Source organism: Rhododendron vialii, chromosome 6a (genome assembly GCF_030253575.1).
Source record: "Rhododendron vialii isolate Sample 1 chromosome 6a, ASM3025357v1".
In the NCBI taxonomy this organism is placed as follows: domain Eukaryota; kingdom Viridiplantae; phylum Streptophyta; class Magnoliopsida; order Ericales; family Ericaceae; genus Rhododendron; species Rhododendron vialii.
In genome coordinates, this window is record NC_080562.1 from 1,322,508 (window position 1) to 1,346,177 (window position 23,670).

The following is a 23,670-nucleotide window of genomic DNA, read 5'->3' on the forward strand; positions in this document are numbered from 1 at the left end:
ATGCTCTCACCATTGAAGGTCTGAAATTCTGGGACTCTATAACCCTTTGGGAAAGGTGTATTGTCCACCTCCTCAGTATGAGGCTTCCTATACATTGGCTTTCCCAAAGGTCTGAAACCAGGTCCTAACTGCTCCTGAAGCAGGTTCAAGACTTGATCCCTTCCCATGACTGGGTCTGGCTTAGGAGGAGGCTGTGGGTGCGCCTCTTGTGCCTGCTGGTTCTGGGCTGGACTTGCCCTCCGAGTATCAGAGCTTTGAGGAGTATGTGCTCCTTTGTCCTTTCCAGAGCCCTGGCCTCCTTGCAAAGGCCTTCTGTCCGTCTTGTCAGACTTGTCAAGCTTGCTCTGGTCCTCAACCAAAGTAAACCTTTGATCGTTATTCGGAGGCGTCGAAGCTCCTCTAATCACGACTCCCTTCTCTTTTTGCCCCCCGAGTGTAGGGCTATTAGACGAAGTAGCATGGTAAAATGTCTGAGAAGGGGGAGGAACCCCCAATAAGCCAGCTTGGTCTTGACCGTTGCCAAAGACACCAAACTGTGGAAAGCCCTGCTGCTGAGGAGCGAGCGGTAGCCTCTCTGTAAGCGTAGCAATCATCTTGTTGACTGCTATGGTCAGAGGTTCCAAGGACTGAGTGAACGATTGCGAGATTGACTGCATAACGTTGTTGGAGATCTCACGTCCTGCCATGAACATATAATTTTTGACGCTGTTGGTAGCGTCGCTAAGATCTTGGGCGCTGATCTGAGGACCAGCTTCCTCGAGTAATGGCACGTCGACTGCCACTCCCTCAGGACTCTGTGGTGGATCCGTTTGTTGCTGCGGCTTCTTGACCATGATAAAACCCTTAGACGATTAGGGTCCCACTGGGCGTGCCAAAAAGATGTTCGGCTTCGAAATGTGGCTCAAGGACTGAGCGGGCGTGCCAAGACTTGTCGCGTCTAACGTAAAGGGTTGAGCGTCCCTTTTCTGACTTCTAGATCTGAGAGGGCGATAGTGTTGCAACCTAAGGGCTGGATTGCAGTGAAGGTCCGTGGTTTTGCCTATTCGTGCGAGGACTTAATAATTTTCTAACCATGTAGGAAAGAAAGTAACAGCATAGAATTACTTTACTATATCGTAATAATAAAGTAGGGGATGAAGAGAGATATGAATAACTTTATTATGTTTCGTAATAATAAAGTTGGGATACAAGAGAGATAGAAACCCGAATTACTTGGTGAAGTAATTGAGTGAAGGTGAGGAAATTGAGATAGTTGCTTCGTTGGGAAGGCTTTGGTTTTAAGCGTTGAGCTTGATTGGTGTGGGAACCCTTTTTTCTTCTTGTCTTCTAGTATTTATAGGCAATGTGCTCCACGGCTTTGGCATGAAAATAGATTTCCCGCCCTTTCTTCTCGTAATGACAAGTGTCTCATGATTCTTCTCATCATGGGATCATGGGCGGTTGAGAGGAGTGAATACCAATTTACCTATGTGCAAACTCTTGATCATGGGCGGTTAAGAGAGAAATGGGCCATGATCTTCTCCTCCACTTCCTATTTCCATGGGCGGTTGATAAATAATGGGCCACATCATCCCTTCTTCCGTGGGTAGTTAAACTCCCAGCCATTTGACTCGGTCAAATGGCTCTCACCAGGCAACAACTTCCTTATTTCTTTCCACTTGTCATGGACCATTTGGGCAATGGGCCATTTAATTAAATTAAATGGCCTACTAACATATTTAGCCCATACCAACATTTGGGCCAGCCGAATTCTTTTACAAATTTGCCCAAAACCTCCAAACTCGAGCCCGAACCAAATTAAAATTAATTGGGCCCAGTCAACATGAGTTTGACCCATTAATTTTAACCCAATTCATCTCTATTTCTTTGGCCCAATTTAATTAAAAGATCATTAAATAGCCTTTCAACGCTTGCCCAGGACTGGGCGCCAAAAACGGAGGTGGTTTCAAGATGACAGAATTCAGAACCAGGGTTCGAAAAAGCTATCACATACATTCCAGATATTGCTCTTAGAGTCTTGGACGCATTCTAGGCTAGATTTAGGTGTTCTACTACTGATTCACCTGAGTTCCTCTTTCCATTTGGATTTCACTATTTTTATCTTGTTTTCTTCTGCTACTCAGTATCATTGGCTTACTAATTTTTGGTTTTTGGTCGGAATCAGCTTGTGACAAGCCAGGAGCAGTGTGCCAGGACCCACGACTCATTGGCGGAGATGGGATCATGTTTTACTTTCACGGCAGGAAAGACAAGGACTTCTGCTTAGTGTCCGATCCTACACTCCATATTAATGCTCATTTCATTGGGAAGAAAAGCAAGAAAGGAAGAGATTTCACTTCGGTCCACTCGATTGGGATCTTGTTTGGGCATCATCAATTCTACCTAGAAGGAAGAACTGTTTTGAAATGGCAGGAATCAACTGAAAACATGCTGATCCATTTGAATGGAGAATTTATCGTGTTGCCAAATGGAGAGGGTAAAACATGGAAATCACCCGAAACAGGATTGTATTTCAACGTTTAGCCGACACTAACAAGGTGAAAGTCAAAGTGGAAGGATTGTTTGATATAGAAGCGCGCGTGGTTCCAATCACTTCAGAGGAATCAAGGGTTCATGGTTACATGTGACAGAAGAGGATTGCTTTGCGCATTTGGAGCTGAATTTCAAGTTTGAGTCCATAAGCAAGACGGTGGATGGAGTTTTGGGGCAGACCTATAGACAAAATTATCAAAGTCGAGTCAAAATGGCCACTCCGATGCCAGTCATGGGTGGGGCAGAGAAGTTTGCTTCTTCTCATCTGTTTGCCACTGACTGCTCGGCATCAAAGTTCGGGTTAAGGAAAGAGGAAGATGGAGATGGAGTGGCGTTGAGGGTCGAAAGTGGAAGTAGTATTGAGGGGAAGGGTATTTTGTGCCAGAGGTGAGATCAAATTAGGCATAGGATGGCTTATACTTGCAAGATATAACGAAGTGTTTTGTTGAGATCCAATAATAGTAGCTTGATAATTGTTGTGTCTGTTACTATTTTGTGAACTAACTTTGGCTGCCTAATACACTCGAATTAATGTCTCAGTACAGTTCTTAACCATATACTCCTGCCTTTTGAGGACTTTGGCAAGTAAAGTAGTACCATTTGCTATGGTTTTAATTGGAACCCCCACAAGTGAGCAGTTGAATTGGTTTTCCAGAATTAATCGAGGTGCACGTAAGCTGACCCGAATACCTGAGTTATGTAAAAAAACTTAAGGTGTAATTGGGCACCTTTTGTTTTAATGAATAGGACAGTCTTTCATCTCAGTTTGACAAGACTATGATCTCCTTCTCTCTGCCCATTTGTGGGGATCTATCACCAGAAGGCAGTTCTATGGGAACCATCCCAATTTCATCAAAAGTTTCAAACTGTAGCTACAGAAGCAATACAAATATAAAATCCATAGGCGAAATGAAATAAATCAGACATATCAGTTGTCATTAACATCAAATGGAACCTTTTTTAAATTTGTAATTACTGTAAAAACTATGATTATGGACTAAATTGTCACGAAAAGAAGAGGAGACTTACCAATAATCTTTGCAAGGCATGCCCATCAGTAGAATAGCTAAACAGGGAAACGGCTTTGCATCCAGACTGATGTTTGCCGATATGCTACTCATTGAGGCATACAAACTTTGCGGTGCTGTGACAATCACCATTGATTCTGAGGTTCTTTAGTACAAACTATAAAGGCCCAATGCAATGGCCAACTTTTCTCTGTACCTGTTGATCATATTTTGCTTAGCTTCATCATGAGTGTTGTGGAGGACAGGTTCTGTTTAAGGGACGTATCAAGCCTAGGAATATCCTCAGCAAGTTCTTCCAAAAAATTATTGTGTCCGGGTGTGCTTGGTCATCCACAACAAAGTGGCGAATCTTGCTCTTATGTTCAACGAAACTGCATTCAGGGCTGCTCGTGAGGCCTCTTTCTCTCGTCAAAGTTCTCACATATTGAATCCTAAGTCCATGGCCAGCCGCAGACATATGAGATAATCCCTTGAGCCGGATGGGTTCAGAGAAAACATTTCTCAGCAACTCTGCAACTTCACTCCCAACTCCCAAGCTCACGAAGAGGGCCTCAAACGGCCACATCGGCTTCATTGGGGTACTTGCAATCATCGCGCGAATGAGCTTCTTTCAGAAGTCAATCACGAACTAAAAGATCAACCATGTATGAATAGTTGAATAGTGATCTAACTTGGGCTCAACTTTATAACCACTTGACAATGACATTATCTCAAATTACTTCCTTTCCTCATTAACAAGCCTGGAATGGCTACAAGCACCTAACAATGAGTAAACCTAAGATGATCAGGTTGTATTATATACTGCAAGTCCATGAGCATAATTCCCTTCCCCCCAATTTTTTTTTTTTTTTTTTTGTATGTATGAGCTTGGATAGTTTTTGCAGTTATTTACAAAAGAAGTTAATAAAATGTGAATTATGCATAATTAAAAATTAAGTACAATCTTTATCGTGAGCGCACTAGAATTATGCTGAATCATACTGTGTGTCAGTAGATTGCATGACACACAACCATTCCATAAAAATCGGAAAAAGTGGATTTAATCTTGAAAAACTATCTCACCAAGTTTCTTTCATGGTTCACCCCTTCGCTCCGTCACTGCAACTAAAGCTCATGTTTTAGTAAAAGCTCAAATGAATTTCCGTTTGACCAGAAAAGAAGAAGAAGCTCAGATTGTTGAAATCATAGTCACCCCATTGGGCTTCATACCCATTTTGGGGTCTCATCTCATTGGGCTTCAAAGAATTCCACTAGACCATATGTACTTACATTTCGTCAAACAAATTATATGCATTCTCCAAGCATCCTTAACTCCAATAACGAAATATTTAGTGACTCAAATTTGGGCCTTGTCCAACCAAGTAAAATTTTCTACCACCGAACCAGCGAGACGTTGGTGGGCCCATCTTAATGTGAGTGCGAAAAAAACCAGCAACGAGGAAAAATACTAAATGGCTAAGTAGTAGAGTACAAATAGACTTTCCAACATAGAAAAATGCCTAGCTGAGCAAAGCCCAGCAGCCCAGTGGGCTAAGAATGCTCAGAAAATCAAATCACACGGTTAAGATCACGGCGCCCGTGAATGGACGGACCCGATTTGAAATGCAAATAGGAGGACCTCCTTTTTTAACTGGTCTCATTCATTACCATAGCACTTGATAATCAATTGTGACAACGAGAGTATATACTCCTACATATATGATCAAATGTGGTTTTCCTCATCCGCAATTGTAAACCACCCAATCAAGCTTATGTATGAAAGGCTCGACCCTTCTCGACCCCAAGATAAAAATATCGATGTCTTTATTGTTTGATAACTAAGTTTAATTAATGTTTTATTCAATCTTGATCAAATAAATAAAGACTATCCATGTCAAAACTAAAAAATCCGAAAAGTAAACTAGCGTGGCATCAAGCAAAAGACTATGCGCTCCGTGAGAGTTAAAAGGTATTGTAAAATGGAAACTACTACTCTCTCCGCCTGACAAAAATAGTTTATTATGGATAGACATTCGACAATTTTTTTTTTTATCAAAACACAAAATAGTTCTATGTATAATTAATTTGGTAAAAAGAAACTTCAAAAAATTATGCGAAGAATAATTTAGTACTTTCATATAGGTATAAATATTTTCCTAAGACTATCAGTCTGTCCATTGTTTTCGGGAACCAAACGTGGAATAATAAAGAATCATACTCAAATAGTTCAATCTCATACTCAAGGGGTGTTCCGGTAGTGAAAAATTTGTAAATTTTTATTTGTGGTTGAGAAGTTGTTAGGTGTTTCCGGTAGTGAATAAATTGTTGACGGTTTGAGTAGAGTTACTATAACTAAAACAGTATTTGTTGACTACTTTTTTGTTAATGAAAATAAAATAATGAAATGCTGAAATTTTTTTATTAATGAAAACGAGATAATAAAATATGTTAAATATTTAATAATTTTTATTAGTGAAAATGGAACCTCACTTTTAGTGTGCGAATCAAACGAGGCCATTATGCGTTTTTCGTAACGGAGTATTTTTAGGGACGAAGGTACTCAATTCCAATTTTACCCTGTTCAACCAAAAAAAAGAAAAAGATTCCATCTTTACAACGACAACTAACTAGGCGTCCTATCACAGAAATCAGAGCACATCAACGGTTCAGATCACGTTCTTTTCCATAAGTTTCCCTGTGCCACGCCACACACAAGATTCCTCCTCCTTCGAAAATTCGCCTGCTGCAGGAATCCACCCACAGATGTACGTCAAGATATGATCAGATACTATGACACCCCTACCCTACTAAACCTCCCCAGCCTACAGCTTGGTTCAACTCAATGGGCATGTCAACGTTTTGGAAAGAGTAACAGAGATTGCTGCACTTCTTCATACTCCTCTCCTCCGTATACTACTTTCTGCCGCAGTTGTCAGTCTACCCACAAACCCACTTCGAACAACACATTTCAGAGAGGAGAGAGAGAGAGAGAGAGAGAGGAGAGAGAGAGAGAAGGAGAGAGAGAGGAGAGAGAGAGAGAGTAGTAAATTACTCGCCGGTGGAAATTAATGAGCCTTTTGGTTCAGTGCTTTGCTTTTGGCCACAGCTAACCAGAAAGATCCAAAATTTGTATAACCGTTGTTTCACACGCGTCTCACCGTCTTCTATTAATTCCAGCTTTGGTCAGACCTCTAGTACTTGCTTTTTCCCTTAAGTACAAGCTTATCTTTTAGAATCATCTCTCTTTTATCAAAAAAAAAATCATTTCAGCTAGCCTCTCTTTTTTGTCACTTCTCTCTCTCTGTGTTTCCTCATAATCTGTCTCTGCTATCTTGATTTTCCGGCGACCTGTGGAAGTCGCCGGCGGTGGCACAATGTCGTCGACGGCGAACGGGGTGGAGGGTAGGCGGTTTCCTCCGCCGCTGGCTTCACATGAGGATGTTGTCAAGGACCCCACTCTGTTCTGGGACACTCTCAGGAACTTCCACTCTCAGTTAGGCACCAAATATATGTAAGCCTCTCTACAAACAAACCTATAAAACACAACGCCGGACGCAGCCATGCCCGGAATCATTAGGTGCAAACGGATTCACATACATTTAATGGTTCAGGACACTGTTGTGCCCCGAGTTATGTTTTAAAAGTGTGGTCCTAGAGTGTTTAGGTTTAAATATGTGGGTTATTTGTGACGATTAATTTTTGTGAGTGGTGTTGTTTGAAGGGTCCCTGTGATTGGAGGGAAGGAGCTAAACTTGCATGTGTTGTATGTGGAGGTGACAAGAAGGGGTGGTTATGACAAGGTATAGAACTTAAATAAAACTTTGTTCAAGATCCTATTACTTATCAGAAGTAGTATTTAAAAATCTTTATTTAAGGAGTAGGAGCATTATTTTATTTTACTAAGTAAGATTTGTTTATGTGAGAGAATGATGAATAGGTTGTCTCAGAGAAGAAATGGAGGGAAATTGGTACAGTTTTCGATTTCTCCCCAACAACAACAAGTGCTTCTTATGCATTGAGGAGACATTACTCAAGTCTTCTCCACCAATATGAACAGGTTTACTTCTTTAAGCTGCAAGGTCCCTCCATTACCTCAGCAGGTATATATAATAGTAGCTCTTCTCTCTCTCTCTCTACCATTGAAAAATATTGAACATGATTTCTTCTTATGCATCCTGTTGCTTTTTTCACGTGGACCCAAAAATTAGCACACCTTATCAGGTGTTCCTCTAAAGTAATTAATAAGGGGTGGTCTCAAAATTGTAGGGTACTGAATGATAGTATCTATTATCAGAAGCACCCTTTTGAAGGGTGCCTCATATCTATTTTCTGACCTCCAAATTGTCAGACTTTGTGGCTGTTTATGCAATTTTTGAGAGCACATGCTTTAGGATAAATTTCTTTCGGACGATGCTATGGTGTTCCCGGTCATTTTGGGGACATCGTAATTTTTGGCATAATTTTACCATTATGAGCATAACTAAAATCAATTACAAGTATAACAGAACCCAAATAAGGCATAACCAAGGAATATCCAAAATCAATCAAGGCGTAACTAAACTCAACCAAGGCATAACAAATAAGTTATGCCTTGTTATGGTTCTGTTATGCTTGTAATGGGTTTTGGATATACTCATAATGGTTTTGTTATGCCAAAAGTTACGGTGTCCCCAAAATGACCGGAGACACCGAAGTCATTCCCATTTCTGTTTCTTCACAGTTCCAAACACTCTGTGGGGGCCAAAAAAATCCTTGAACATTTTCCTACTTGCTGTTGTACGGATAAAGGGTTGAACGGTGAATTGGGTACTTGAAAACCGAAGAAGGTGTACCTCCGGGAAGACGCTCCGACGAGTAAGTTAGTAAGAACCCGAGAGGTAGAGGAAAGTATGCTTTTAGTGAAGTTTGTAAGAATGAGAGACCAGATTCTTTACCTTGTAGTATCACCTCTTATTTATAGGCAAGGTTTTGAGTGTTGGACAAGTAGATGATGTTACTTTCGGATATAAGTAGAAAGCTTCTAGATCATGTCACTTTTGGCCATAAGTAGAAAGCTTCTAGATTCAGCCATTGGCAGAAAGTTTCTAAATGACCCTTTGATTCCCACTTGCAAGTATTATTCTTGAGATTTTTTCCCGAATAATAACGTACCTTCCGAACGAAAGCTTTACACCGCCGTACAAGCTAAGGTATGCCGAACGATCGTTTGGTTAAGACATAAGAAAAAGTACGCTCGGCAGAACTGGAGGTCGGATGACTCAGATATCGTTCGACTAAACAGTGGAGTGCCTTCCCGCGACGAGTGATGACGTTATAGACGAATTGAAAGCCCTGGGGATGACGTGTCCAGAACAGGTGCTAGTTTTGACCCTGATCTCTTTGCCCTTCCTGACCGCGGTTATTTCGGCCCACTACACTCTTTTGACTAGGAAATTAATCCGGACTTATGAAAGAAATAATCTCGTTCATGAGTTTATATTTATCCTGTTAAGGAAATTACTAAAAATTACTGTCACAAATTGAACTGCAGCCACGGACCATTAACCGCAAAAAAACTCCACACTCAGGCGTGACTGTCGGGGATCTTTGCTGAAAGCCTGAAATGAAAAAAGTCTGCTGCTTTGGGTATCTAGGCGTTGCTAGTTTTAGAGGGCTGAAATCTCTTTAAAGAAATAGATATTCCCACGCCTCATTGGCCGGTGAATATCCGACTTATGCCTATTTTAGTGATACCGGAAGATCTTTCCCCTTACACAGAACAATAGAAGATCTCCCGCGAACCTAGGCTAATTTAGCTGAACCATTTAAATCTGGTGTCTTATGTTTTCCCTTTTCGTTTTTTGGGGTGGGGGTGCATTTTGGTGTCGTTGGTTCTTCGCCTGTCTTATTTTTGTTGCCAATGGCAATTTCACCCAACAGATCCATTTCTAATGGTTTGTCCAGTTTGGTTTCTAGCTGCTTTTCTTGATGTTGAATTGACCGCGATTTCCTCTTGTTATACGGTCTTCTATTTTGCAAAAATCAATGAAGCATTTGGATTTTTTAGGATGTCTTGCACTTGAATTTTACGTTTCTTCTTTTATCCGTGATTTTCAGCTACCGGAACAATCGATGGGAAATTCGACTGTGGCTATTTGGTGTCTGTGAAAGTGGGTTCCGAGATTCTGAATGGGGTTCTCTACTACCCAGATCAAGCTGCCTCTTCCATTGCAACTAACCAATCTTGCACTACCTTGATCCCATTCAACCCTAAGCCTCTCAATTCGGGACGGAGGAACAGGAGAAGGAGAAGAAGGGGAGGAGACCCCAGCCGCCCGAAACCAAACAGAAGCGGTTACAACTTCTTCTTCGCTGAAAAACATTCCACACTCAAATCGTTGTATCCAGACCGGGAGAGGGAGTTCACGAAAATGATCGGAGAGTCTTGGACCAACCTCAGTCAAGAAGAGAGGATGGTAAGTTAGGAAAAGTATATTGGTTTTTTCAGATGACATGGTCCATTGTGGTTGAGTTAACAGTACTACTCAGTATTAAATATACAACCTGGTTTTCGGTTTTGTGATGTCGAATCTGTGAATAGAATTCGTGAACGAAAATCAGACTCGAGACTTGATTGTTGATGGGCTTATTTTGCATGACAGGTTTATCAGAGCATTGGGTTGAAGGACAAAGAGAGATACCAGAGAGAACTGAAGGAATACAAGGAGAGGACTAACCCCAGGCAGCAGAAGGAACTTTTGTAGAATAAGATGATGGATAGATAGATACAGGATTTCTATCTTCTTAAGCTTTGGGAAAATGTTTCCAAGAAAGAATCTGTATCTGACTTCTTAACTTCCTAGCTCAACTATATATATAAAAAAAGAGGCTCCCAAATGGACATTTCAATGCGCTCGCTCTCTCTCTCTCTCCCCAATGGATGTGAGGTGGGTTTTGTGTTGTGCAGGGAAATCTAATCTGAGGGAAAATTCTCTCTCTTCCCCCAATGGATGTTGTGAGGTGGATTTTGTGTTGTGCAGGGAAATCTAATCTGAGGGAAAATTCTCTCTCCCCCCCAATAGATGTTGTGAGGTGGGTTTTGTGTTGTGTAGGGGTTTGGGGAGAGAGAAAGAGAGAGAGAGGAGTATAGAATAGAAAAAAGTTTCTGATCTGAGTCCCACATCGGGAAAGAAGGGAAGAGAAGGGGGAGAGGGGTGTTATATAAAGGAAGGAAGGAGGAAGGGTAAAAGGCATCTTTGCGCTTGGGGCAATGACGCAGCTAGTGAGGTAATAACCGAGGCGCGTCAATTGCTGGTTGAAAACTATTTCCAAACCCCCTCTTCGGCCTGGGTTCAGCCTTGGCCGTTGAGAATTTCTGGAAGGGCTCCCCTCACGGGGTTCGGCCCTACAATTCTGAAGTTCAAAAATTTTCGAGACTTGGCTCGTGGGCTAAGACTTGAGTTGGGCCTAGCGTCCGCGAATTGTTCTGGGCCGAAACGTGATAAGTTGTTGCTTTCAAAGTGCCGTGCATGAGAGAGAGTAAGTTCAAAATTTGAGTTAAACTCATGGGCCTAAACGCTCAGACTTGAGTTGGGCCTAGCGTCGACCAATTTTTGGGAACGAAACGGGATAGGGTGTGGTTTGGATTAAAAAATTGTGTCCGGGTTTGGAGCATATAAGCTTAATATATGGTTTATTTGGGACGCTGAAAATTGAGAACGAGAATCTTTTTAAAAATCAATTTTGATCGGCAATCATGTTATCGGTCAGAAATTGAAAAGCAATCAAACCAATTTTGACCGGCAAGAATTGCTGATGTTATCGGTCAAAATTCAAAAGCAATCAAATTAATTTTGACCGGCAAGAATTACTCATGTTTCTGGTCAAAATTGAAAAGCAATTTCAACCAGATGATTGAAAATCAATTTTGACCGGCAATAATCATATAATCATTCAAGTTATTGGTCAAAATTGAAAAGCAATCTCAACCATTGATTTTCATGGTGATTAAGCGTGATCTAGATTTGTTTGTGCGTGTGGAGTCTTTCTGCTATGTTTGATTATTTGGGCGATCAAGATTTGTTTGTGGGTGTACAACATTTGGACGCTATACCCTTCTATTTTGTGAAAAAAATAAAAAAATTTCATGGCCGAGGTACTATCTCAGCTCATGTGGTCAGTTCTTATGAGGCTTTGCTCCAATTTGAGGTTGGGGCCTTTTAATGGATGCATGTAAGCTGAGACAAACATCATTGAGAGTTGACTAAAAAAACATAAGTGAGAAGCACCAATAGTTTTTGCGTTTCACTCCATTATCCATCCTATGCTGCCCATCATGACTAATACTAACGGAGAATTATTCAATACTCCGGGAGTATATAAACAGTATATTCCTCATCTTACATAATATGTGTGTCCCACATGTGGGCTCACATGTAGGCTCCGTACGTTTTGTTAGATATCCTTCCGGATTACTGAATAATTATTCACTTCTGTTCACATCGTGTACCAAAAGGCTTCACCGCCTTGCCTACCCATACAAATCCTATGTCAATTAGGAAATAGGTTCTGTTCCAACCATTCCTATTCCAGTTTGAATTGGATTTTCCTATTCAAGTATTTTTTTTTTTTTTGATAATTGCAAGATTTCCTATACAAGTTATAAGTGAAAAATACCATTTTATTAAGTTATTCAGTAATTGTTCCATTTCGAAAAGCAATGAAAAGGGCTATTGAAAAAACGAAAAAGCAAAGACAACGTTCTGAAGAAAGTTCAGTTAGCCAGGAGGGGTGCCTAGAAGCAGCCACCCTTGAAAGAGTGCATAATAGCTCACTGATCGAGCGCTCATGCGCCGAAGAGACATTTGGCGATAAGCTTGTTCTATATTTTCCGTAGAAAGTGGCTTACAATAAAAAAAAGAATTTGCCGTCTTCTTTTGTTCCAAAAAGGGGATCCACGATATATGCTTGTCCGCAAATTCGGCTTAATTAATTACCTATTTCATTTTCGAATAGGAGAAAAAGAGGTGGGTAGAACCATTTTCCATTTCCGCGCGGTTAGACGCAGGGAAGGCTGGAGTGCCAAAGCGTGTGTACTGTCCCCAAAGAATACTCACAGTTTGAAGTTGAGGAAATTTGCCTTGGACTAGATGAAAAAAAGACTATTTCGAAAACTAGTCAATGATGGCCCTCCATAACAGAATCATTTTCTTTTTTCTGGTAATGATTCTAACCAAAATAAATTTTTGGGGTACAATACAAATTTTTATTCTCAAATGATATTCGAAAGATTTGTCCAAGGTCCAATATTGAAATAATTTCAGAGGTTACTTAATATATGAATATAATTTGTAAAAACTCGCTTTATTATTTTTATTCTAAATAACATTTTTTTTTTCGAAGGAAATTATGAAGAAGCTTTACAGAATTATTATGAAGCTATGCGACTAGAAATTGATCCCTATATTTGTTTGAATTAAATGCTTAGTTAATTGTATGCGTCTAACCAAAAAAGTTAAACCGAAGAGACCCGAATTTCAACGGGTCTCATAGAATCTTAGGTACCGTCTGATTAGATATTATCTGCAGTGGTTTTTATTTCTGGAACGTAAACCTTTTACGATTTGGATTTCCTTGTTCCTTAAGGCTTCCCCTCTGACCCTTATTGAGAGAGACCCTTATTGAGAGAGAGAGAGAGAGAGAGTCAATCAGCAGTGATCAGTGAGCAGGCAGTTTCCATGGCAGTTAAACCTTTTAAAGAGTTGGAGGAGGAAGAAGAGATTGAAGAGATGGAAGAAGAGATTGAGGAGATCGAGGAAGAGCGGGACGAGGGCTTCAGGACGAGGTTCGGATCGATGACCCTTTTGCAAAGCTTTCAGAAATGTTGTATGCATTTGCCGCAGAACAGAAGTCTGGGGAGGCTGTTACAATGAGATTGGAGGTTCAAAAACAGATGATGATGATGATGAAGAAGGTGGAGGAAAGCAAAGATCTGGAATCGCATGCTTTAGCTCAGAAGGCGCCGCGGTCTGAGAGGAGTAGCTCTGAAAATACTGGTGCAAGAGATGGTAAGCCCATTGAATTCGAGAGAGAAGCTGATGATCCATTTGGTTTGGATCAGTTCTTGAAAGATGTGACGAAGGGGAAAGAAGGCCATGAATGAAGTTAGCAGTGGAGGGACTAAAAGCAAGTGTGCCGCCCGGGTCATCAACGCAAGCCGGGCATGAAGGATCTGAAAGAACTCGTTTTGCTTCGGAGAGGGATCGCTAAACAGTCCTTTATGTGATCAATGGGGAAGGGTTTATATGTAATCTTTTAACATAGTTCATTGTTTTCCTCTTTCTTGATTAATTCCTCTGCAAATCTTTTGACCCAAAAAAGTCTTGAGATCAGACCAATCCCTAGAAGTATAATTTGGTTCCCAATTCATGTAATCAACCCCTCCAAAGGTTTGGCCTGGTAATGCAGGCATAAGATTGTAAGAGTTGACTACATCCTAGATCCCTTATTTGAAATTGCTTAGGTGCTATCAGCTCGTGTGGTCGGTTGACGTGAGACTTTGCCCCAATTTGATTTGGGCCTTCTAATTGATAGTAAAATATCTGAGAAAGCGAGTCGAGAGATGCGCGTAAGCTGAGACAAACATTACTGAGTTGTGTTTAAAAAAGAGAGCAGCGAATGAAGCACCAACAGATTTGCATTTCACTCCCTTTATTCCAAATTGTTTTTAAAAAATTCCCGAAATGGATTAAGCTTTTTTTGGTTTTTGAAAGAAAGGTTGATGTGGTATCAACAATCAACAGAGTAAAATGACAAATGTGAAAAGAACAAAAAGTGCCTCTAAATAAAATTAACCAACCATCTGTAATTTTCTTTTCTTCTTTTGAGAGAGAACAACAAAAAAAAATTCATTATAATAACGAAATTAACACACCCTTTGTTTGCTTCTTTAATAAGATAAAAAATCTGACCTAATTACATTAAAATCAAGGATGGGATCAGGGGGGTCTAGTAGCGGCGACCGCCACGATAAGAATTTTAAAAAATGCAATTATTATATGTAAAAAAAAAATTTATGCCCAACTTATATAGTCTCGCCACCACTAAATTTTTTTAGTATACATTTCGCCACTGCTAGGATAAAATCCTGGTTCCGTCCTTGATTAAAATACAAGATTACAAGTACATCAACAGTAGCATCATCGAAGCAAAACTTTTGTGATGCTCCCAAGTGGTATGGGAGCATCATACTCCCAATGAATTACAGCCTTTGGATTGAAAATAGATAAATCACAGCCCTTAGATCAAAACCAAAAACTAAAAATAGGGTGGTTTTGTTAAAAATGAGGCGGTTTTGATCTAAAAAACGGAAGATTACTTACCACAGAACAGACAATACTTACCATTCACTAAGGCAACACTTACCATTGTATAAGGCAGAACTTACCACACAAGTGTGGTAAGTTCTGCCTTATACAATGGTAAGTGTTGCCTTAGTGAATGGTAAGTATTGCCTATAATTCATTGGGAGTATGATGCTCCCATACCACTTGGGAGCATCATAGCCTTTGCAATGAAAAATCAAATAGATGTACCAACAAATATCGACAATTGAACGAGGTTGATAAAATATGCATGCAATTCGAGAATGATAATCTAAAAGAAGTATCTCCGTGTCTGTCTTGTCGAGAAGGTTTTTTGGGGTGCCGGGCAGGTACCAAACATATGGTATCTTGTCGACAATTCCAGTTATCCAAACGTATTTTAAGTCCGGATTTCAGAGAGAGAAAAAGAGGAGAGAGAGTGATCGGGTGAGGGAGAGAGGGAATAAATCTGAATCGTCCAAAACATGTTTGGATAGCTGGACAGCTAAGAACGGTACCGTCACATGGTACCCGCTCGGCACCCAAAAATTTCTATTGTAACTAACATCATCGCACAAACCAACCAGCATGCAAATTTTCAAAACCTACTCTACTACTCCATCCTGGGTAGACCCATGGTGGTTGTTTTTCTTTATTCATTTCTGCCATCGCAATGGCTCTGATGATTAACACCTCGAGCCACCTGTTACTTTCATCAACAATATAAAAACTCCCATCAAACAGACAAAGTTGGGCAACACAATTATCCGCCCATAAACTATCACATCCATAATGCTATCAAATTCGAAACTGCTTGTGCAAAGTCAAACAATCAACCTCAAAAAGCATCCCCCATTCACATCAGTGTCGCACACGTGTCCGCGAGCGAGCGAACGACTACCTAAAAATTCCCAAATCTTGGAGGTAGCTCTTACCTGTTCAGATACCGCCCGCCCCCGGGTACGTTGGCTCCGCGAATAAAAAACTCTACAGATCCATAATCTAGAACTATCATGATTTCACGTAAAACTGTAAAGCCAAAATACAAAGATACAACTGTTGATCATACAGAAGGTGTTTTATGTCCTGGTCGGAAAAAAACTTTTTCTTTCTTACCTAATTCCTCACTATTCATAAAAACTGAATACAGGTAGAGAGAAGACTAGTTTTCTTCGCATATTGTCGTAGTTCCCGTTATCAAAGTACAGGCTCTTCTTAAATAACTTATCTATGGACCAACTGCCTAAAAGCTTAGGAAAAATAGAAATGGAGAATCGTTGATAATTACATGGAAGCGGTTGTAAGGGAGTCGATGGTAGCTCTTTTTCTCCATGTCTGATCAGTTCGAGCATGTAGTCCAATTGGAGGGGACTCTGTTTGAACCCACGGCTGGCATGGTTCGGATGTTCACGTCTAGAGGCAACATGCGGTATTCAATATCGAGGTCCCTGAATATTTTGATCATCTCCTCTACCAAAAGAGCTCTCCTTGCCCACTTCTCGCCCATGTCTTGATGGTTCATTCTATGCGAGAGCCATACGGATATTTTCAGCCTATTCATGTCCTCCACATCCCTCAGTACTACCATTGGAGCTGGGTACCAATGGTCACTCTTGTTTTCAATGTACCTATAGTTGCAGCAGCCATAACAGAAAGAAAAAAGTTACAGCTTAACAATTGAGGATTGATTTTTTGATACAAGAGAATATGATGGAAAAGAGCATTTGACACGAGGGAAATATCACACAGAGCCATCAACTAACAATGAATTGAGACTTCCCTTTTAGAGATGCTTAAAAAGCCAACATTTTCATTGGGATTCCTAGTCCTTAGAGAAGCATAAAGACCCATAACTGGATTTGTATGTATAGCCACATCAGTTGTTCTTGTCGTTTCTCGAAAGTATATTTTTCTGGGAACATGGTCTATTATGCTCGCGATTCTTCCCTGCCAGTTCGCTAAGTAGACTCACTCTACTGGGGGGCAACAGAGGCTGGAACTATTCCTGCCAAAAACAAGGGACCTACTTCTCTTCTCTAAGTCAAATCTTTTGATTGTCCAGTTCATCTCGAATGGAAGAACTGGAAACCTAGAAAAGAGATTTGACATATTTGGAAACAGTCAACTAAATCAGAATCTTGAGTTATTCGATCACTGCTTCCTAGCATGTTTATGGCAATCAGTTACGTATAATATCACTGTCTCTTAAACAACTCTATTAAAGATATGATGCCTAGAATAAGGGAGAAAAAGTTTACAAATAAAAAGATGGAGCATGTCCATACCTCGTTATTCTCTCTTTCATCAAAGCGATCTTTTCCACAGGAGTTGCAATGTGGATGCAGAAATCAATTGCATCTCCCATATCCGGACTACGGTAGAAATTGCCGATGGGCTTTGTAGCTAGAATGCTATTCGGATAAGTGATCTTTTGATTATCAAACCTCAAGAACACGGTCGTTAGTATATTCATCTCTTCAACCACCATCTGAGACAAGCAACAGGAATTTACAACCTCAAATATCCATACAAACACAAGTTCAAATGCTAGCGTACCAACGAGTAACATCACAGGTACAAAAAAAACCGCACACAAAATAAGATCTGATTACCTGAACTCCGTCCACTTCACAGCGATCACCCACATCAAATGGGTGCATTACAAACAAGAAGATAATTGCCTCAAAGGTTGTCTTGCATGTGTTCCCAAACATAAAAGCCACCAAAAGCGTCTGGGAGCCGACCAAGACAAAGATATGGGAACTTGCAATTTTGAGTATAAGAAGCCATATAACGAATAGGAGGATTCCTACGACAGCATTCAACATATGGTGGAGTTTGTTCACAGCTGTTTTTGTATCATTGAGGGACAATGCCAGCGCCCTTCGTTCCCTGAATGCAGTGACCTGGGAAAAAAGAAAGAACAGGTCCACGCAGTCTCAGATTCATCAATCGCAACTCCAATAGGAGAAATAACATTCTGTATCAAAAGAAGATCCTGACTGAAATGCCTTGACCCAAGAAAGCAAGATAGCATAAACATTTCATCCAAGAATGATACAGAAGCATTGAAGTTGCAAAGGTATATTTCGATTACAAAATTACGAGCACAAAAGAAGACAAATTGCAAAATGAAGATAACATTTACCACCCAATTCTTCAGAGCTCGCTTGCTGATTCCCTTGCCTTCACTTGCTCCTTCAAAGAGACGCATGGTCTTCGAAGCCTCATCCTCTCTCAAAAAACGCATCAGATCCTCCTGGGTGATGTATCTGATGATAATAAGGTAAACCATTAAGACATGGCAAATAAATCCTGAACAACAAGATGCCTCTGTGGTCAATATAATACTTTGATCTCGGACGAACACTACAATGTAACAGTAAAGTATATATCTAGATCCAAACACTCTTTTTCTCTGTTCAAACAAATATTAAAGATCCTTCTCATGCCTTCAAAAGGCAAGTACAGAACAATTGAATTTGCCTTTCGAGTTGGTGCATTCTATATTCAGGTAATATACGAGTACATTTACAATTAAAGCCACAATTCAATCAATTGGTCGAGGGAGTAAAAGCTTACTTGGACCCTGGCTTAGCCACATTGTAGAATATCTTCTTGGCTGCAGCTTTCGCCTGGACTTCGCTTGTGATCTGCACCGCCGCCTCATCCTCTCCATTTGAATCCTGGATTTGCTCATCCAAAGTCGAAAACACCCCTTTCCGAACAGTATTCATCAACCTCTTCATATTCCAAGCCGAAACATTCTTCTGGTTCAACCTGTGCAAGTGATCGATCGTGATACCCTCATCCAACTTCTGTGTCTGTGACTTACCATCACTAGTAAATCTCGGCGTACTAAATCTCGGAGTACCCTTCGCACTTTTAGGGCTCTTGTGGTGTCTCCCACTCCCTATTACTCTCCCACTCCTTGGGAAAATACTAGCCTTCAAATCAGCCGGAATATTTGCCCCCGCGCTCTGAAGTTTCTCAACTTCAGACATCATCTTCTCCTCCTCCTCTTGCTCGTGTTGAATCTCCATTAACGGTTGACCCGAGAGCGTCTCAATCACATACTGATTAAACAAAGACTCCTGAATCCGGTCGAAAAAAGTGTTCACATGGAAAGAAGAAGCAAGAACCTTGACAAGAAGGGTTTTCAAAAGCCATATCACAGTACCCACCAAAAGACACACCCAAACCCGATTCACAAAAGGCAAAACCTGCCCATCAGTCAGGCTCTCAACCTTCTTGTCAAAAATACATTGCCAAGCAATCAAAACCAAACCCAACCATATGCAATTCTGAACAGCATTCCTCACCCCGTACACGAAATACAAAACCCGTTTTCGCAACAAGAAATTCCTCTCAATGAAGAACACAACTACCCGAATCGCCCAACCGGATACCAACCGGCCCGAGATGAGGACCAAAACCATCACCTCCCATTTCCACAGCTCAAGTGCAAACAGTTTCTTTTCACTAAGTATCTTAATAGTTAAAGTACAAACTAATGCTGCAACAATCAAAATCAAACTCAATAGCTGTAAAACAGAAAGCGTATCGAACTTCATCTTTCTATACTCGTCTGGTAAATCATCGTCTAAGAAAGGGTCATCATCTTCAATTTCACTACCTCGACCTAAAAATCCGGACTTCATTAACCTCTGTGATCTGTTATCTTGCTCCGGTGGGTCCAGCAGTCTCGATTTGGTCTTCGTCATCAACAAGCCCGATTTGCGCCCTAGCGAGTTGGACGTGCAAACCAACACCTCGTCGCCGTCTCTGCCGGCGCCGGCGAAATTGGACCGGCGGTGGACCGGTTCGGGTATGCTATTATTGTTCGATTCGCCGAACGAAACCCTCGCGCCGCCGCCGCCACGAGGGGTCGGGCTCTCGGCGATTCGCGACAAGTCGTGGCGAGATACCGGCGAGTCGGAGAACTCGAACTCGCGCGCCACCTTGATGGCGTCGTTGGAGAAGTCGTAGCTCGCGTCTCGCCACACCCGATTGAAGCCCTGCGGGTCGTCGGGATTCGAAGGCGATGGCGACGGCGACGGAGACGGAGACTTAGAGGGAGCGAGCTCTGTTTCTTTCAAGGGAGAATCTTGGCCGTTGATCTTGATGACTACTTCCTCTCGGCGGTCGCTCTGGGCCATTGGATCGTCTTGTTGGTGCAAGAGTATGTGGCGTTCTTCCGGTGATTTGTTGGGTTGGACGGATTTTCTCAGTTTATCCATCAAAGTTGATGAACAAATAAATACACAGGGAATAGAAATCTGGGTTTTGAAGTGAAAAGGGTAACGCGGGGGAGATGATTCTATAAGAATGGAAATATAATCAAGTAATGTGGGTTTGGTTTAGGATATTAGTACTAGGGTTCTGAGGTTTTAGGAAAGACGTAACTGAAATGATGTTTTGTGCTTGGATCGTTGTGTAAATAACATTTTCTTTTGTGTTGTGTTTTGTTTTGTTTAAAGCATCGGCATTCGTGCCTGCCAGCGCCAGGGAGGGGGGTTGGCGTGGGTTGGAGTTGGTGACATACAAGTGAGAGACAGAGCAAAAGGGTTTTTAGCCTTTTGGGAGGAGAGAGAGAGAGAAGGGGTGTGTGTGTGAGAGAGAGAGAGAAAGAGAGAGAGAGAAGGGTGTTGTGTTGTGTTTGGCTATGTTTGCGGCAATATTAATGTTGGAATGTCCGAAATCGAAACCGTCCAATTTTGTCCAAGTAACTAAAAAACATGCAGGGTTGCTAATGAGCCGTTGAAACCACCACCATCCCTAGTCCCATATAGTAATGTGTGATCAAGACAAAACCTAGTCCCATGTGGGGTTACTAATGAATGTCATTGCTCGAATATTTTATTTTTTTTGGGTGTTTCCTTGAAAGTTGCACTCATTTGGCACAATTAAGAAACTATAAATCTTGAAAATAATCATGTAGTAATTGATCCCAAACATTCGAAAATTTCATTTCTGGATATTTTCTTGAAAATTGCTCGGACTTGTTTAAGCTCAACTCGTCAAGTTAGCAGATGAGCTCTAAGTTTGTGTTGTGATAAGTTGTGCTCGAATAAGCTGAAGTTCAGCTCGATTGAGGCTAATAAGATGAATATAATATTAGTTACATTATAATTTTATTCTATTTACATAATAAAGTTATTGTGTTAGATTAAGGTCTATCTTGTAGTTACACTTTTGAAGCAACATGCATGCATACCGGAAGTACATATCACAATCTCTTCCGAGAGGGTTTTAATGAGTAGAAAGATTGAGACAAATAGAACAATTTAATAATAATAGTAAAAAGACAGATTTTCTAAATGTAGGCAAAGACACATGTTTATATAATTACTAGCTTTGTTAAGACCGGTGAACTAGGTTGAGCTTTATTTGAGTCTACATCAGCTCGGCTGGGTGATTTTCATTGAAAATTAGAGCTCGAACTCACTAAAAACTAAACATAAGCTCAGCATGGTTATTTTCATTGACTGAATTAGTGCTCGAATTCACTAAAAACTAAACATAAGCTTGGCTCTTTAGGTATTGTTTGTTGGTTGACTCCCACTTCATGTGTTTTTTTAGGACATTGGGCATGTAAATTATTAAATTGTTAACCTATTAGAGAGAGGGGCATTTAATTACTCATTTCGTCCCATTTTATTTGCTCTGTTTTTTTTTTTTTTTTTTGGGGGGGGGGGGGGGGGGGGGGGGGGGGGGGGATTGTTGCAAATTGTTTGCAATTTTTCATAATTGGAAACCACCAAAAGGGCAAAGTCCTAAACATGTGTAAAATTCTAACACAACTATTTAATTTTATTGTTCTAAAGGGTATTTTTGGAAATGTATATACTTTCAACCCAAAAGCTTTTGAGTCAATAAAATAGGAGAATTCTCATAATGAGCAAACAAATTAGGACGGAGGTGTATTTATATTCTCAACATGTTCCCTCAAGTATATACAGGGCACTCATCCATGAACAGGCTAAACACGTGTAAATTTTATTATTAATTGCAAGATCTATTACCTGCTCTGATATCATATTAGATTATTAACCACCAACTCATTTAAAAATGATATTATATTAGATTATTAACCACCAACTCATTTAAAAACTTTATAAGCTATTAGAGAGATGGATAACTTTGTTATGTTTATTCAACACCATTAATAAATTATATTTTTCCAAAGTATGACGATCGTTAACGTAACTGATCAAGTAGTGTTGGTTATGTCTTCAAAAACGTTGGATTATGAATAAGTGTTATTGGTTGTCTTCGAAATGGTACTGTCTGGCACCTATCCTAGGAACACTTGCATGAGATCAATAGGAAGCTAGGTGGATAAGATTTGCTCTAGTTTTAAATGAGTAGTGAATGGTGGGATCAAGAGCGGAACCAGAAGCCTAATCTATTATGGGTTAATCCAAAATTTAATATAGATATATACATATGAACCAAAAGAGTTTTATAATGAATATCAGTAAACTTGTAAAAATTATGCAAGTTAAAAATAAAATGAAAAAAAAGTACAAAAATGTATACTATTGAAGATGTACCTTATTAAAGTTGTTCCCTACACTGTTTTAGAGAGTATAAATCATTTATTCTCGAATCTAAAGTCGATATTTTTAACAAGTTCTCTTTCAATGAAGATAATCACATAGAATGGGTTGGGCTACATAAACAAAATGAGGTGTGCTAAAATTTTACATATAATCTTTTTAATTTATTTTTAACTTGACCTGGGTTACAATCCACCTTTAAAGTCAATGCACGTCTCATGGAAGGAATTGATAGATTTCTTAAAATTAGTTGAGGTGTGCGTAAGTTGACTTGGATATGCATCTAGTTGTAAAAAAAAAAAGCTAAGATTTAGAGATGGAAAACGTGACAACCATAAACATCTTCCACAATTTTATTGTAATCACGAGCAAACGAAGAGTTTCATGTGAACTCTACCAAGGGAGAAATGGTGACAGGTTCTTTTTTTTTGAAAAGGTCACTGTTATATAGAACGAGATCAACAGATTACATCATAGTTAAGAAGACATTGAAGCTTAGGCGGAATACAACCTGATGAGAAAACAAAATTTCTATTAAGACAATTCGTGGCTAACTAGTGCGCCACGTTGTTCATTTCCCTTGGGCACCAAATAAATGACCACTTCTTACCGGATGTCCAGCTTTTAATATCTTCTATCACAGCTCGGATTTCCTATGGATTAGAAGAATTGGACTCTTTAAAGCAGTTAATGAACTCTAAACAATCAGATTCGAAGACAGCCTCGTAGAGATTTAGATCCATAGTAGTTCCGCAAGCAATTCTAAGAGCCAAAGCCTCTATGGAAATGGCAGAGGATGCCATTGCTTTTCCTGAACGTCAAATTTGAGCGAATCCACCATGGTCTCTCGCGATAACACCAAAGGCAATAGAGCTGCAGGAGGATTTATATGCTCCATCTGTGTTAAACTTTAGAGCAGACAATGGGGGGGGGGGGGGGGGGGGGGGGGGGTGGGGACCATCTTCTATCACTTTCGATCCTTTGAACAAAGCAAGAAGGTAATCACGATTCGTCCCAGTTGCACATTCAATTGTATCCTCGGGATTTAGGGGCTTCCCTGTGAATACATACGCATTTCTAGCCTTCCAAATGGCCCAACACACCTGAAAGATGGCAGCCATATTCTCCAGAGTAGTTTCCTCGGCCCTATGACCACAAAGAAGGTCTTCCATCCAAATAGCAGCCGATGGTGACAGGTTCCTACCATACAATACCAAACAGCTGTAG

The 23,670-nt window shown here is 40.4% G+C and overlaps 3 protein-coding genes and 1 non-coding gene across 4 annotated transcripts; 3 read left to right on the forward strand and 1 right to left on the reverse strand.

The window, feature by feature from the left end:
* Positions 1 to 2,923, forward strand: LOC131330316 (uncharacterized). Its single transcript, XM_058363853.1, has 4 exons — positions 1 to 18; positions 185 to 261; positions 2,124 to 2,507; positions 2,599 to 2,923. The coding sequence occupies exons 1-4, from the start codon at positions 1 to 3 to the stop codon at positions 2,921 to 2,923; spliced, it is 804 nt and encodes a 267-aa protein (XP_058219836.1).
* Positions 2,924 to 6,288: 3,365 nt separating this feature from the next.
* LOC131330884 (high mobility group B protein 9) lies at positions 6,289 to 10,433 on the forward strand. The gene is made up of 5 exons (XM_058364625.1): positions 6,289 to 7,050; positions 7,261 to 7,339; positions 7,477 to 7,639; positions 9,636 to 9,994; positions 10,181 to 10,433. The coding sequence occupies exons 1-5, from the start codon at positions 6,914 to 6,916 to the stop codon at positions 10,280 to 10,282; spliced, it is 840 nt and encodes a 279-aa protein (XP_058220608.1). The 5' UTR covers positions 6,289 to 6,913; the 3' UTR covers positions 10,283 to 10,433.
* Positions 10,434 to 10,770: 337 nt separating this feature from the next.
* LOC131331679 (U4 spliceosomal RNA) lies at positions 10,771 to 10,923 on the forward strand. The gene has a single exon (XR_009201480.1). It is a non-coding gene; the product is annotated as a U4 spliceosomal RNA (small nuclear RNA).
* A 4,956-nt stretch (positions 10,924 to 15,879) lies between these two features.
* On the reverse strand, positions 15,880 to 20,536 carry LOC131330885 (mechanosensitive ion channel protein 8-like). The gene is made up of 5 exons (XM_058364626.1): positions 18,464 to 20,536; positions 18,030 to 18,153; positions 17,494 to 17,787; positions 17,167 to 17,369; positions 15,880 to 16,509 (listed from the first exon to the last, which is right to left on the reverse strand). Exons 1-5 carry the CDS (start codon positions 20,119 to 20,121, stop codon positions 16,221 to 16,223), a joined length of 2,568 nt encoding a protein of 855 aa, XP_058220609.1. The 5' UTR covers positions 20,122 to 20,536; the 3' UTR covers positions 15,880 to 16,220.
* Between the last annotated feature and the right edge of the window lie 3,134 nt (positions 20,537 to 23,670).